The following is a 17044-nucleotide window of genomic DNA, read 5'->3' on the forward strand; positions in this document are numbered from 1 at the left end:
CAAACTCTGGCCCTCCAGCTGTTTTAAAACTACAATTCCCATCATGCCTGGACAGCTAAAGCTTTGACTGTCCAGGCATGACGGGACTTGTAGTTTTGCAACAGCTGCAGGGCCTGAGTTTGACATCTCTGTTCTAGATGATATTGTATTTTCAAACACTAGTGTACAGAAGACTTGCATAGTCACTGTGCTCTTGGACCACTTTCATTTGCATCCTTGATATTAGAACACAAGTGTAATACAGGAAATGCATATCTTATTACATATGTCTTTTTTTTTTTTTTTTTTGTAACTGGGATGGCTGAAATTACAAGTTAAATATAAAGCGCTTTTCTTGTCGTTTCAATTTAGGAAGAAGAACAGAAGGCGGTTGAAGCCCCACTTAAGGAGGATGAACCTTTTGCCAAAGAAGATGAAAAGTAGGTTTAATAAACTGGCTTCCTAACAGGAAATTAATAAATATTTGTAGTAAATTTAGTTTAAAAGAGTAATCCGCAAAGAATATAAAAATCCAGGCCAAATTTTTAAAAACATTTTTTTTTTTTTTTGCAATCACTTTGCTGTATTTACCTCAGTAAATGTCAGGAGATGACGAGCAGGCTCAACTGCAATCTCCTGCTCTAGCTAGCAGTTTCAAAGCCTTCTGGCTTACCACTTACCACATCAGGGGAGTCTCCATATTCCTGGAGAAGCAAGTGCCCAGGGACAAAAATATATTTTAAAAGGGCCCTGGGTACTGCAAAAAATATATACTCGAAATATCTAGTGACAGGAGTGTTTTTTTTTGTTTTTTTTTTTAATCATAGTAAATATAAAGACTGTTTAGAATTTGGGGCAGATTTAACTATAAGCGTTTTTTATAGGGCAGCCCTTTGAAAGGAGAAGTACGTACAATATGAAAAAGGTTTACTTACCTGTCCACATGCCCCCACAGCGCTGCATCACTGCTCATGGGCCCCTGTCTGCCTTCTGGATCTCCTGCAGTGTAACAACCTGGGTCAGGAATGCCCGCTCAGCCAGGCAGTGATTGGGGCACGACACCGCTGCAGTCACAGACCCTCCCCACTGGGTCGTAAAGAGACCGGAAACTGGGAGAAAGTAGAGCCCATTGGTGGCCAGTGAGCCAGTGTCATGGCGCTATGGGGGCAAATGTTCCCGCACACTCCTGTCTGCAGATTTTTAATTTTGGCTGGGCTTCTAGTTAAAAATCGATACAGGTTTGTGTTTTTTTGTTTTTTTTATGGGTTCTCTTTTGTAGCCACAGCAGTATAGCTTGTATAAAAAAATATTCTAGCATTGTACTCTTTTGTATTCATTTTGCCTCAAGCGTCATTCCCAGTTGAAAAATCCAACACCATTAGTAAAATTAAAAATATGTGGAGGAATATAGAAGTGAAATCTGATCTAACAAGTTTCTCTGAAAATTAGCACCCAGGCTTGCAGTTTGAATTTTGTTCTTTTCTGAGTATTTTTATGGTCCTATGTTAGGATATAATTGTATTAAAATCTGTTTGACAAGTATCGGGATGCTGTATACCATAAGTAACATAGCTTTGGTACAATGTTCTTATGTAATGAAATGGCATTAACTGTAATGCAGTTATTTTCTTCACAGAAGTATGGGGGGGCAGCCAATTTAAATTTCCTATTTCCTTCAGAAGAATACAGGCCAAGTAAACAGTCACTATGTTTTAAGCATTAACATCATTTGTAGTAAACTTTTGACATGTCAAAAGTTTTGATCTGTTGGGGGCGCTGAGACCCTTACTGATCAGTAGATCAGCCAATACTTTAACTTATTCCTTTTGCAGGCGTGGACCTCCGTTGACTTGCAATGTCTTCAGTCACCTGCAATGCATTTTCTTTTAATGATTGTAATGCTTTAAGTGATCTGAGACAGTAGGACTGTCATGATGGCTTTGGCTCATCCTGTTAACACTCTGACAGAATAGAGATACTATAGGGATTGATCATTGCATAACTAATAACCTTACGCAGAGGACTGTTTTTTGCCTTAAATGATTTATATGGCTGCTGCTGCTATGCCATACCCTTTTTACCACCTGGTTACTGAGATAGACCGAAAATTTTATTGCTTTGCTTATGTCTCATTTTTGGCCTATGCACCGTTCAGTAACTTAGCCAATTTATGCTTATGGTCATGTGACAATACATTCTTGGGAGATGTTATTTCACACTGAGCAAGAACGTTGGAATTCCGTGGCGGAGCTCTCCGCCGTGATCAGTGTGCTGGTTTGAGTGAAGGAGGAGGAGCGAGACACTAAGCAAGGCGGGATTCCGTGGTGGAGCGCTCCGCCAAGGAATTCCGACGTTCTTGCTCAGTGTGAACGGGGCCATGCAGTGCAATGTTGTTCTTTCCTAGGTTTAGGCCACGGTATTAAAAGCTATTTAGAAGGGCTCATACATGTTACACTTTTAATGTTCCTACTAATTTGTCATTCAGTCTGATTTTTAAAAAGAAAAAAAATGTAAGTGCTTCAGCTTTTTAAACTAAGGGGCCCTCTCTTCTAATATATTTTGTAATGTTGACCTGAAAGTTAGAATTTGTGACTCGCAGTTACCGGTGTGCTATTTCAGAAGATCTGAGTTCCACTTGTGGTTTATATCAGAATGTGATCTATTTTTCTTTAAGAACAGTTTCTCCATGAAAATAAACGTGTGCAGAATCCATTTGTAGCACAGGGAAGAAGCTCTCCTATGTAATCCACATCAGCCCATTATTTACTATGTTCTATAAGGCATAACTCTTTCACTGAGAAGATAATAGATTTTTTTTTCTTGTTAGTTGCAGTTTTCTATTCGTCCTTAGATAAACTTGGAGTTTGTGCCGTAGATGTTTGCTTTGTCTTTCTATGTCTTATTTGTATGAAAAGAGCTTAGCTCCTGCAGCAGGGTATCTACCTAACCATTCTTTTTACCCTTTATTCCTCCCTTTTCATGAGGCTGTTTCCCATGCAGATTACAAAGGATCTTTTCAGATAAAGTTTCATCGTAATCTTCTCTGTGTATTCTGATGTCACTGAGAGGATTAGCATGTAAATTCATGTGTTTTTTTTTTTTTTTTTTTTTTTTTTTTATATATCTAGGAATAAAATACTTGTTCATAATGTGAGTTGAATACACATAAATGAAGATGCACAACTCTCTATACTTATAATGAAATCTGTTGAATAAATATTTTTACTGGAGGGGTCCCAGTGTCCCTTTTTTGCAAAAGAAATTGATTAAAATGAATAGAAAGCAGCTGAAGGGGACATTTTGCCACACAAGATGGCAATCTGCTTGCTGACCAGATGCCTCCAGCTGTGTGCATGTAAAAGATGGGTTTAACATCTGTGCGGTTTCACTGCTAGGTCTTAAGCTGGGCTGTCAATGCAGAAAAGGAACCGTTGTTGCCATTGTTTCCATAGTCTTCAGTTTTTGTGTTTTATCAATTGTGTAGAAAGTTTAGGCCTTTTAAAAAGTTTTCTGGCAACTTTAAGCACCCCATCTTAAAGAAAAACGTCCATCAAAAGTAAAAACTTTCACTGTTTGTACATTGTAAGGGATAGTAGTCATAATCATGTTTCCCCTACACCAGGAAATGTGAGTGGCTAATAACAGGGCAGCTTAAAAGAGCAGTGAAATAATGTGACAGTATGGCCACATACCACAGAAAAAAAATCCGAGGCCCTGCTGACATCTCTGTGAGTTTGCCAGTTTTAATAAACTGCATTGTTGCAAAATCCATCCGTTTCGAGTTCCTCCAAAAAATGTGCTGCAAAAGATTAGGCAAACTAGCGGTGCCTATAGGTTTCCCTTGGCTAGAAGTTATTTGACATAATATAAAAAGGGCATTTTTGTGTGGCCTTAAAGAGGATGTACCACCAGGTACATCCTTTTTAATCTGAACTGACCGAACGGCGCCGTCACGGGGAAGTCGGTGCCGCGGTCCTGTTCCCGTGCACGGCGCCGTTCTATGCACCGGAACCAGCCGGTGCTCAAGCACTGGGGGTAGGCCGAGCCGCCCCCAGTGGGAGGGAATTCCCTCCCCTGTATGACACGGCTCTATTAGAATGAATGGAGCCGCGTCATAGAGGGGAGGGAGTTCCCTCCCACTGGGGGCAGCTCTGCCTACCTCCAGTGCTTGAGCATGGGTCGGTTCCGGTGCATAGAACGGCGCCGTGCACGGGAACCGGGCTTTACACTGGCTTCACAGCCACAGCGAGTCTGTACGTGTGAACAGACCCTAAAGAGGATGTACCTGGTGGTACATCCTCTTTAACCTTCTTAGGATTTTTCTTTGCAGAAGTAATAAGGGGCCCTTCTTTTTCCACTTTCTCCAGCAGATGGCAGTATACACTCAGTCTTTTACAATGGCATTCAGTAAAACCGCTGCTATTCTGTACTTTTTCTTTCCAGCCTTCATGTTAGGCAAGCAGAATAAAAGGTGGCACGTATGGGCAGCTGTGCAACGATAATATGAAGGCTGTTTTGTTGACATTTTACAGAGTGACTTAAATCAGATAATCCTTACTCAACATGTAATACTACAAGCAAATGATATAGTTATATAGTTTTCCTATATAACTATCATGTGATGTTTTTGAAGTTTTAGTGAAAAACATTTTGTCAGTGGCTTTTATTGTCTTGCTTCTGTAAGAGAGCAACTACTCATGAATTCTACTTGTCCACAGAGTAGACTATTTTGGCATAAAAAGCATTGTCCTAGTAAATATGTGTATATACAAACACGCTCACACTTTTTTTCCCTTGTCACCTAAGGGCCATAACTTTTATTTTTCACCATATTATCTGCTACAATGTGTAGTTTGTAACAAAAAATTATTTGTGACATGACAGGTTAACTTTATTTTGCTAGTCAGAACAGCAATACCAAATCTATATCCTTTTTGCTGTGTTGCCATTTTTTCACCAGGCTTTATTTGTAGCCTTTTGGGTAATTGGGACTTTTTATTCCATGTTACCAGATAACCTAGGATTGACTAGTTTAGACATTTCCACACATGGCAATACCCCTTTATGTTTTTTTTTTTTTTTTTTCCCCCAGTGTTTTTTTTTTTTTTTCTTGTAATATATTTTGACCTTAGGGGCCTTCTCTATGTAAACTTTGATTGCTGGTACAAGTACACTGCAATACAGAGTGTAACAACTGGCAGCCACAGGGTATAGAGTATGTTCAGCTCCTGAGCCCATCCTATACTTCCTTAGCACCCACATGACTTACATGTACGTTATGTGGCCGTTATCTTATAAAACAGTCTTTAGGTCTCAACATGAACAAGTGTGTAACTCTCCTTCCAGGGACACTGGTGAAGAATCCCAACAGTCTCCTATACCATGTACTGCGGCGGAAAGGTAAATATTGTTGCTGCTTCATAGGGCGAGTTTAAAGGTTCTTGGACTTGTCTTGCACCAATCAACTTGTCTTTAAAGAAATTTATGCTTTGAGAGCCTTCTTTCGTTGCCTGTTCTGTGTGGTGTTAAATTTTTTTTAATTTTTCTATTAGCTGGTTGTTGAAAAAAACTAAAATCTGAAATTTAATTTCATTTTTTGCAAAAGTTAAGCTTGTGTGGGGATTGAAAAGCCTATTATGGTCTTAGCAAGCATGTTACTGCTGTGTCCATTCTGTGCCCTTTTCACTGTATAGGCAATGATTCTAGGATTCTAGCTTTCTGCAGGTGATATTGAGCTGAGAAGGCGATGGACAACATGTCTTTCTAAATTAGCCGGACGTACAAGGTGGTCTCAGTGTAGAATTGCTTGGAGTGGACATATTGTTCTGTGACCTAATGTTACATTGACTAAACTGGAGACATAAAGAAAATTGCATGTTTGCACCTTTTGATGAGCCCTAAAACATACAGCGAGTATTGACTTCTCTGGGGTGTGTGGAATGGCACGTCCTGTCCTCTGACCCCGCTGTGCTTCCTGTGAAAGTTGTTAAACCTTTTACTGCCCCATGGGAAAACCTCTTCCAGGATTTGGGAACAAAAGCATTGCAGCGTTCCCCCTGAGCGAGCACCTCTGTCTTTATGGGGCTCTTAAGATCCACACTTTATGGGAGAAAGCTTTTTAAGGGCTGACACCACTTGACTTTCTTTTCCCTTTAAAGCCTGGGAACTTCCTAGAACGAAAATGTTCTCGTGCCATGGCCACAGGGACAAGTGTCACATTTTCATCCCCCCTACTATAAATAGAGTTATTGCCCATTAAACATGTTTCCTCTGGGAAACAGTGCGGCTTATTTATGAAAACTAGTACAAAAGTGAGAGTAGTTGTCTATAACTAATCACCGCTTTCCATTTCTGAATGACAGGTGAAACCTGATTTCTGGCAACAGAGCCTCCTCTGTCTTGACAAAAATAGTTTTCAATAATATGCCCAATTGATGGAGACCAATGTCAGCATTCATTATGAGGAGAACGGTCTTGCTTAAATATGTTATATCAGTCTTAATACTGATAAGGATGGACTGCTTATGAAGTAGGTGGATAAGTATTAGTCTCTCAACATCCTAAATTCATAGTTATGTAGGCCCCGTGTATTGGTAACAGTTCATCTCTTTTTAAAGTAGTTAACAAGTAATGTCTAGCATTTACATTACTGGGAACAAGTTCAGAGCTCCATTGGTCAATAGAAAGAAGTATTGGAACCAATACATGTTGGTAGGGTATATAAGCACAGTCTGCATTCTGCTTCTTGTATGGAAAGTCCTTTTGCATGTGTTATAGTAATTGCTGCTTTATCTACTACTGCTCTTATTTTGTTTATTTTAATAGCTAGGTACTCATGCTCTTTTAAACATCAGATTTTTCTTGTTTATATTGTCATCCTCCTGTCTCTTTTACAGACAAGAAGCAGAGAAGAAGGTGTTGAAAATGACTAGTTCAGTTTCTCAAGTTGATGTAAGAAATATTTAATGTTCTAGATTAACTCTGCCATTCCAGAAAGAGGTTATTAGTCCTTGCATGTTATAATATACCTTTAGGCTATGTTTGCTCGTGTTTTAAAGTGTGTTCCAAACATGGTTAAAAAAAACAAACAAACCACACACCCCCGTTGGTCCTCCAATAACTGGGCAATGTTCATCAATTGGGGGAGAAATAAGGGCGTTGCTTCTACAGTGTTGGGAATATATATGTGGAAACTCTCATTTATGGTTCATTAATTGAGTGTTTTTATTTAATGCCGAATATAATCCAGCCATTCTTGAATATGCTGCTCAGTGTTTGCAAGTGGTGAAAGGGGTGCAGTAGCTTTTCTCATTCTTTTTAAGAAGTAAAGGATGAAGCTTAAATGTGACAGCTGAAAGTATTGGGTATTTTTCCCTAGTTTATTAGTCGATTTATAAAATTAGGTTATTCTGTTACAGAGACTTCAGAAAAGAGCTGAGCGGTTCGGTGTTCCCGCTAACGCAGACAGTAAGAAAGCAGCCCGTGCCATGCGGTAAATAGTATTACATTTTATGGTAGATTTTTGTTTTATTTTGCATAGGTGGAAGAATATTAACACTGTTACATTGTTAACACTGTACTCCTCTTATTTTAAGATTCGGCCTTCCACCCACTGAGCAGAAAGGTAAGTCATTTGCAGCAGCTTATGTCTGTGATGAAACTTACTGACTTGCTATATATACCCTTTTAAGTGAATTGTTTCAAAGTTTTATTCATTATATTATAAAGGTTGGATTTAATATTCATGCCGGTTTACTAACCTCATCCATGGTCCTTTTTAGGCCAGATCACAGCAGCGAAAACACCGGTAAGCTTACTTTTTTTTTTTTTTCCATTTTAAATAAAAGAAACATAATGGTAATATAATTAAAGGGAAAATGTAAGCAGGGTTTCCAAACGCCGATCACACAAGAATCGCATACTTGCCTTTAGCAATGCTGAGTATTCCGGGCTAGCAGTGTCACATAGGTTGGTCTTTGACACTGTCTGCTCCCGCACTACTCTCCAGATGCTGCTGTGTCTTCCAGCCGACACCCACCTCCTCTGAGTGTGACAGGCAGAGGATACAAGCAATGGCCTTAAAGATACATCTGTGGCAGGAAAGCAGGGCTTGAGCTGACAGTGTCACACACCTGCCTCTGTGGCACTGTCGGCCCAGGATAAAAGTCCCCCCCCCCCCCCCCCCCCCCCTGAAGATGCCAGATCACACAGCATCGCTAAAGGTATGTATGCAATGCTTGTGTGATAGGCATCTGCAAACTGGCAGCTTGGATATATGGTTTTCCATGCTGTTGGCTTCTCTTTTTAAGAATTGAGTGTTATATCTTCTCCTTGTCTTCAACCCTCATTCTTGTTTTCTTTTCTTCCTCCTTGTGTCTTAAAAGGCCAATGCGCTTGCATATTTCCCCCTACAGACCCACATGAGCCCTTATTTTTTTTGTGACATCAATTATACTTTGCTAATACAGACTTAATTTTTCTATAAAATATGCTGCAAAACCAGAAATTTTTATATGTGCAGTGAAATTGGGAAAAAAAGGTGCAATTCCTTTTTTTTTTTTTTTTTTGAAGGATTTCGTGTTTGCGCTGTTCGCCCTATGGTAAAACTGACATGTTATCTATGTTCCGCAAGTCAGTAAGATTACGATAGGTGACTTGTATAACTTTTACATTAGTTGACGGCTTTTAAAAAATTAAAACCTTAAAAAAAAGTGTTTAAAACTGCTCTATTCCCATCCTTATAACACTTTTATTGGGCTATGGGGCTGTGTGAGGTGTAATTTCTTTGTGCCACGATCTGTTCTTTCTTTCGGTACCTTGTTTGCGTATATTCGACTTTTTGATCACTTTTTCTGGATTTGATGTAAACAAAAATGTGCAATTTTGCACTTGCGCTGTTTATCGTGTGAGATCAGGAATGTGATAATTTAATAGTTCAGGCGATTACGCACGCGGTGATACCAAATATATTTTATTAGGGGAGGGAATTAATTTTTTTATTAACACTTTTTTTCCCCATATACATTAATTAGAAGCCCCTTGACTTCTATATACACAGCACTGATCTCCCATTGAAATCAATGCTGTGTATATCATTGCTCTATTATACTAGTCTGCAGCAGACCAGATTCACTGATTGCTGAGCCGGAATCAGCGTCATTCCCGGCTCAGTACAAGTGATCTCCCCTCTGCGATCCTTACGCCGGGAGCCCTCTCTGCTTACCTTTAACAGCTGCATGACAGGTAAACCCGTCATGTGTTGTTAAGAGGTTAATAAGGTTTGTAGGGACTGTGGCGTGGTAATGTTGCTAGTCATGTCTTCAAATTTTTAGATTTCTCTCTAAGAGCAGATGAAATCATAGTTAATAAATTGCACAAATACTTTTATTTTTCAGTAAAAGGTTTTATTTCCACACGGAACAGATTATCCCTATGACTTTTTTTTTTATTCCCCCCCCCCCCCCCCCCCTCCCTCTATACCATTCTATCTGACAGCTGCCCAGAATGAATTTTTATTTATGTCTATCATTTTATCTAGGTAAACATGGATAAGCTGAAAGAGAGAGCTCAAAGATTTGGGGTCAGTGTTTCTCCTGTCACAAAGAAGGTAAGATGTTTTGCAAACATCTAAAAGTACATGTTCAGGGTTGGGTTAACATGTCAGCACTGTGCAGCATGTCTGCAGGTACTAATGTAATGTTGTTTATGAAAGAAAATGATGCAGTAGAATCTACCTTGCAAATAATTGACGACAGAACAGAATTGAGAAAATAAATTTCATGATACTGTAGGAAAGAGAGATTTAATCAGACAACAGTTGCAAGATTCTACATAGTACCATTTAAATCAATGATTGCAGTTAAAACATTCTCCTTTATTTTATGATTCCTGCCTTTGCTACAAATGCAGAGACGTTTTGTGGCCTATAGATTCTATTGATGCACTCCTTGCCACTCCTTGCTGTACCGTGGTAAACCGCATTGTTTTACGAACGGAAGGGGGACCCTGCCTCGGCATTTACAACTTAATAGCACCATGGTATTCCCATTTTATGTAGCATAAAATAACTTCATGTAAGCTTGCTATATTGCTTGCTTCTTTAGTGAAGGGTTCTTTTATTATTTAATCAAATGGTCTTTAGTTGTGAGCAATCACTTGTGGTGTGTGTGTGTATATCTGACCCTCCCAGGTGTGCGCTCATCTGTCACGCATTCAGCCTATCGCCAACTCAAACAATTCCACCTCAAGCAAAGTAAACTTCGCACTGAAGTGTTAGCCTGCAATAAGCTTAATTTATGAGGGTCCTTAACTGCTTTTGTCCTGCACTGTGCATGGCATATTCACACCTCCCTGTTGGAAAGGTTATTGCTGCTTTTTAATAAATGTTAGGGGCCCTTCCCCCCTCTTATTTATGGTTCTTTTTTGCCTTCTACTATTTTACTTCAAAATTTTCTTTGAGTACTTTGAACAGTTTACCTTTTCAGGAGGACATGAGTCTTCATTGAGGGGGGGGGAATCATCCTTCCTTGGAATAATACATTTTAAATGCAACATATAATGCAAATTTCTGAACATTTTCAAAATAACATTTTTTTTTTCTGTTTATACTGATATCTACTATAAAACTACTATAAAAAAGGGGTGTTTTTTTTTGTTTTGTTTAATATTTAAAAATCCAACCTATGCTCAGTACCTACATTACATATAACTTCTGTTTTTGAAAGCTGCACTCTCTTATCATATATAGCTATCTACTTTTGCCTCTTACTGCTCTTAATAATTTGTTGCAGCACAGTCTTAGCCCATTGCATCATTTATGTCGTTTATACGAAACCAATTTGGTATAGGCCAGTTTTACACCATTATAGTAGGGGTCTATGATGCTTCTAACTTGGTTCTTGAGAACTGCAGTTGGACTTTTTTTTTTTTTTTTTTTTTTTCATTGTAATAGATATACACAATCATACATTTACTAATTGCTAGATGTATTTAAAACATAACTTTTACAGTAAAAGTGAACTCTGGATGAAACTGAAAATTCCAGTGCTGTCAGGCCGGTATAGGAACATAATGAAGACATTGTACTTACCTGCCCCCACAGCACACCAGCCTGTCAGCCTCCAGTTCCTGTGTCATTACGACCACATGCTTGGCCAGTCAGCAACTGTGGTGGCGTCCGACCTCAGTCACTTACTGTCTCAGCCGGCATTTCTCAGCCGAGTTGTGACCTCATTAGGAGATCCAGAAGGCCAGCAGAGGACTGTGAGTGGTGCCACTTGAAGGACACTAGGACTTTATTATGTTTCCACTTCACCATGCGCGCCCCCCCCCCCCCCCCCCCCCCTGGATTTTTAGGTTTCGCCTGGAGTTCTTTTAAAGCTAATATTTGAGGGACAAAAATGAAAATGCCTACAGGGAGGTATGTTCCATTAAAAAGAGAAGTCTGCCAAAAATCATTTTCCAGCACGCAGGGGCATGGATAATCAAGCTGTACTTACCTCTGCATCCTCCGCAGTGCCACATTACCGCTCCTTGATCTCTCCCTTCAAGGTCACGACTCGGCTGATTGCCCGTTCAGCCAGTCAGTCTCTGGGTGATGGACACCACTGCAGTCACTGATTGGCTGAGCAGGCAATCAGTCAGCCTGGTCAAGTGTTTTTTTTTTCCCTGTGAATTGTGATCACATTGGAACGAGTTGTGACTAGAGATGAGCGAACCTTGAGCATGCTCGAGTCGATCCGAACCTGAACTTTTGGCATTTGATTAGCGGTGGCTGCTGAAGTTGGATAAATCACTAAGGCTATGTGGAAAACATGGATATAGTCATTGGCTGCATCCATGTTTTCCAGACAACCTTAGAGCTTTATCCAAGTTCAGCAGCCCCCGCTAATCGAATGCTGATCGTTTGGGTTCTGAACGACTCAAACCCGAACCCGGTTCGCTCATCTCTAGTTGTGACGACATTAGGCATTTTGTGGATATCAGGAGAGTTAAGTAGTGATAGTTATATTTCCCCACTTCCTGCTGGCAAATAACATTTTTGCTGGACTTCTCCTTTAGAGGGATATTCTTAAAATACTCTCTCACTGTCCACAGTGTAGAAGAATATAATGGTAGAGGAATAAGTGTCAAATTATCAAAAGTCAGACTGCTGGGACACCCTGCAATCTCAAGAAATCTTGAGAACATGTCCTGAGTCCCCCTGTGATCTTGACAACTATCATTTGTGGATAGGACAAGAAGTGTTTTAACTATATTTTCCACACTTTAAAAATTTGAGAGGATTTTTTTTTTAATTTTAGTAGCATATTCAAGTGTTCACCATGGTAAATAGACATATATTTAATTGCTAAGTAGTAAGCTTGGTGTCATCTGACTGCCCGTTTTACCATTTAGGGAAGCATATAACTTTTTATCAGTGGCCTCATGTTACAGGCCTAGGATTGTAACAGGTGGAAAGTGGTGTTGGGAGTAGCAGCACTAAGGGCACAAGTCTAGAATGGCTTGTTGAAACTTATAAAGACTCTGTGTACTACTGTATGTATAAGTGAGTGGACCCTTTACCATATTTTGGGGTAACTTGAGTGTCTTTAGGGTAAGGGACCATTCAAGTGGTTATCCAGGATTTAAAAAAAAGAACAGCTACTTTCTTGCAAAAACAGTACCATGCCTATTGAATGCATGTTTGTTTAAATATGAAGTGTAAATTTTTTTTTTTTTTTTTTACTATTGCTTTGAAAAACATTGCTGCTTTCTTCCAGAAATTTCACCACTCTTGTCTTGAATGTAGTTGAATTGTAAAACCACACACAACTTGCAGACAAGTTTGGTGCTGTATTTACAGGAAAGAAACCTAATCTTGGATAACACCTTTAAGAGACATTTACATCTACATTTCGTATGTGTTTTAACAGGTTGTACTTTTGTGATAAAGCACAGCAGTCTCTAAGGCATAATGTGCACCAGCAATACCACCTACTACAGTATATAATTATGGAGAGAGTTTCCTTATCAGTGCAGTGAGCTACTGCATACCTAGAAATCTGGTTTTGAGCAGCCCTTTCTAACCTGAAAGGCTCTAACCTCATCACCCCTCCATCTCACCCCCTTTTTAATTCTTCTTAATGAGGGCATATTTTAAATGTGGTCCCTGCGGAATTGTGGTCACTCATTGCGGAAGATTAGCTGCCCCAAGCTGGCAGGCAAAATATTTGATGACGTTTTTTTGTGGCAGGCGAGAGGCAGAGGTCAGCAGTCCTGTGGGGATAATGTGTGTGTACAAAATATCTAAAGAAGCGGGTGGGGGATAGAGAAGAATGGGTATGATTGTTTCAGGTTCACATACGTGCTTAATTCTCATTTTTATGATTATTTTTTTTACCTGCTTCATTTCTGCAGCACTAGGAAATTAAGACTCTTAGATCTGGTAGTGTGTTACTTCATTCTATTTAGTTAATAATTCTTACAACCAGGTGTAGGCATAAAATGCACTTTTGTAATATTTCCATTAGCCTTACACCTTTTAGTAGGAACTGTAATATTTTGTCCAAAATGCACTGAGAAACAGATCTTCATTCATTTTGTTTAGTGATGTATATGTGTCATATACGTGTATAAATTATCTACATTTAAATCTTTTGAAAGTAGCAATTAGTAATTTAGTTTCGCCAAGGATGGTAATATAAACATGCCCTTCATGTATGTTTATACGCTACTTGGAGAGAAAAGCTCAGCTGAGAACTTGCCTGGTCTTCACTGCTGGAGACGGTCAAATGTTTTCTGTAGAAACTCTTGCAGCTAGGAGAGACCGATGGAGAAGTGCTCAGTCAAGCACTTCTCTCTGTTTTTTTCTAGTGACACGTGGGGGGTTTAGCACCCAGACCCCAACTGATCAAAGCTTAGGACATCTCTGCAATGAAGTTAACACTTTAAACCTAAAGAACAACTGTGAAAATTGTATTTAAAGTGTCACTATCACCTAAAGGACAAACTTTTGATATGTCAAAGGTTTTAGTTTTTCAAGGTCTGGGTGCTCAGACCCACACTGATCATTATGGCCAGTTCAAACAGAGTAAAACTTTGCTTGCTGCCTTTAAACACTTAGTTAAGCACTTCTCTCAGCTCTAGGCCAGTTGACATGAAGTAAAACTGGCTGAATTCTGCAGCGGAACTCTCCACCACGGAATCCCCCCAGCCTCTGTGTCATACTCAGTCTATGCGAGGGCTTGCGCACCTCCACTCCGCTGTCAATTCTTCCAAGCGGAGAGGCACGGAGAGAAGAGTCGTGCGAGCCGTCCCATAGACTGTCAATATGACACGGAGGCTAGCGGGATTCCGTGGTGGAGAGTTCAGCTGCAGAATTCCACCAGTTTTACTTCATGTCAACTGACCCTTCGAGCTGGGAGAAGTGATCAACTAAGTGTTTCAAGACTCACTGTTAACCCTGGTATCTGGTGGGGTAGAATCATAGTTACTTCCAATACTATCTACTGCAGATAGCAGCTGCCACCCACTGTGCATGGCTAAGCTGGGCCTACTCCATACACAGACCCAGCATTTGACATACAGTACATGGAGGACAGATGTCAGAGAAGGGTCAAAGGGGTTGTCTGAGTTACACAGAGTGTATGTCACATTTTCTACTGACTGTACAATTGCTCTTATTTTCCCTCCCATTTGGCAAATAAATGAATTGTACCAAGTAGTAGTATTCAAATAGCTTTAATGTTAATGATTTTACATTTATTTATTTATTTATTTTAAGGTTAAATTAGCCACTTTTTAGCCACCTAAATAGATGGTGTAGAGGCAGCCTTCACTAACATAACTCATGTTTTGTTTGGTTACCAAGATACTCTTGTCTATTTTGCTTTAAAGCTTTACCTGCATTTGCAAGTTCATTGCATCTGATAGAAAGGCATTCAGAGATTTTTGTGTAAACTTTTACCCCAAAATCTTGGGATGAGGAGACTGACCTTATTGTGAAAGGTCACCTGTTTTTTCTTTATCTATCCCTGCTGTGAGACAAAACTCGCCTTTGTGGCAGGCACACATACATTTTATCTCATCAACCTCCCCCCTCTATTCTGGTTCATTGAGTGTTTTGATGAACCATTCAGCCTATTCTCCAGCCACCAACCCCGCTTGTCAGCGCATAGTGGTGTAAATAAAACATAGAGGTGCACAGCATTACATGTAGCTAGCCCTTTACTTCCAAGCCTTTTTACCACCACCATGGAAACAATCCAAAGCTTGCTTCCTATAAAGCTACTCCCCCAAAGATCAGTCACTGCTGTCATCTAGTGACATGTGTCCAGCATATGCCGCGCGGTATGTAGAACAATGCTTTGCAGAAGCAGTCATGCACGCTGCATATCAAACGGAAAGAGCAACTAAGGTGAACTGTGCCACCTCTGCCATCAATGGCTAGATCTCTCCTCAGCTAAACCAGTGTGGAACAAAACCTCACCATTTTAGCACTCTCTCTTTTTTAACCAATGCTGGTTATTTGCTTTTCAACGCATTTTCTATAGTTACACAATAAACCTACAGGAATGTTAATGGACTTTTCTGCTGTGTTCTGTAGGAGTGGTAATCTTTGCCCAGTGTGTCATTTATTTATTTTTAAATGCATAGTTTGTAACCTATTTTTTAAATCCAGTTTTTATGTTAAACCTATTTTTAAAGAAATTTATATATATTTCCATTTTGCTCTCTAGATTTCAAAATAATCCTTAAATCTTGCAATTTTTATTCTGGCCACTAGGCTTAAAACCAAGCTGATACTTCCTGTTTTGTACTGATAATTTCCCAGCAGTGCCCTCCTTATCAACATAGACAGAAGCACATTTCAAAGGTGACACCAGTACATAGATAACAGACATACACACTAGTGCACACCTCTGCACCCTCTGACCTCCAGAATGACTTATTTAAAGGTCACTGAGCACACCGAGAAGCCTTTCTCAGTCATCTGAAAGGGACAGGTCCTGTCTACTGTTACTGTGTATGTGTGTGTTTTTTTTTTTTTTTTTTTAAAGCAACTTTTTTTTGGGCCAGGTCTGTACCAAGTGCAGCCTTGAAAAAGTCCTCCAAAAGTCTTTGTGATGTTCCTCATAATTATTAGGACCTTTCATTCCAGAGACATATACAAGCCATAAGGGTTATACAAGCGATATAACCATTTCTGAACATTCTTTTTTGTCCTGTGATAATGTGCTTTCTTTGCAGGCCACCACCTTTCATTGTTCTGTAATGCCAGTTTTGATGGTACTTTGCCCATATTAGGCACTTTGGGTTGTGGATAGGGGTAAACATGGGCAGTCTCACCAGGCTTCGGATTCACAGCCCCATACACAGTAAGGTGTGATGCGCAATATGTTGTGATACCTTTTTCATTAAATTGTAGCTGGCGGGCAAGGCTGTAGACTATCCTCACAGACTCTCTAACTTTTCATTGCCATTTTGTTTGTATAAAAATCCCAAAGATTTACTTTTCATGGTTGTTAGTGAATCATTTGTTTTAGCTTTGTAGAAAAAAAAGTTTTAAAATAATTGTATTGGTCCTATGTATGCACTATTAGTTGTCATAATTCTACTGTATTGAAAAAAATGCCCTTGCCAGTCTTGTTAGGGTGAAAGTAATTTATATAAATGCAAATTTTCCGCCCCACCCTACCAACAAAGGCAGATATTTTTCGGTCGACTAGACATCTCTGCAGCTCTAATCGCAGGGTCTAATGTGGCTTTCAAATGGCTCTCACTCCACGCTCCGTTGCCTCTTTTCTCCTACATGCAGAAGCCTAATCCAGAATAAGTTTTTTCCCTTTCCTTAAGCACCCTTGGTACCTAAAAGTTCACTATGGCCTTCTCTGTATTATAAACAAACTATGCCTTTTTGTTAATTGAATTGCTTGTCATATGTTGACTATAAAGCACTGCATATTCTGCTATAAATCTTCATTTAAAATGTGTGTTTTTACCCTGAATTGGCCATCGACTTTCTTTATGGGCATGTAAGGAGGAGTTATTTTGTTCAATATGACAATATATTCTGTCAGACTGA

At 39.5% G+C, this 17044-nt stretch overlaps 1 protein-coding gene across 2 annotated transcripts in view; it reads left to right on the forward strand.

Moving 5' to 3' along the window:
* Positions 1-17044, forward strand: part of SARNP (SAP domain containing ribonucleoprotein) — a 51519-nt gene that overhangs the window by 13243 nt on the left and 21232 nt on the right. The window contains exons 4-10 of one of the 2 annotated variants that reach the window (XM_069970479.1): positions 352-419; positions 5326-5379; positions 6876-6930; positions 7398-7471; positions 7575-7603; positions 7761-7786; positions 9518-9586. In XM_069970479.1, the coding sequence (XP_069826580.1) occupies positions 352-419; positions 5326-5379; positions 6876-6930; positions 7398-7471; positions 7575-7603; positions 7761-7786; positions 9518-9586 (375 nt within the window). The remainder of the gene's footprint in view (positions 1-351; positions 420-5325; positions 5380-6875; positions 6931-7397; positions 7472-7574; positions 7604-7760; positions 7787-9517; positions 9587-17044) is intronic. The other variant, XM_069970480.1, reaches the window with a different exon arrangement.

Source organism: Dendropsophus ebraccatus, chromosome 5, assembly GCF_027789765.1.
Source record: "Dendropsophus ebraccatus isolate aDenEbr1 chromosome 5, aDenEbr1.pat, whole genome shotgun sequence".
NCBI lineage: Eukaryota > Metazoa > Chordata > Amphibia > Anura > Hylidae > Dendropsophus > Dendropsophus ebraccatus.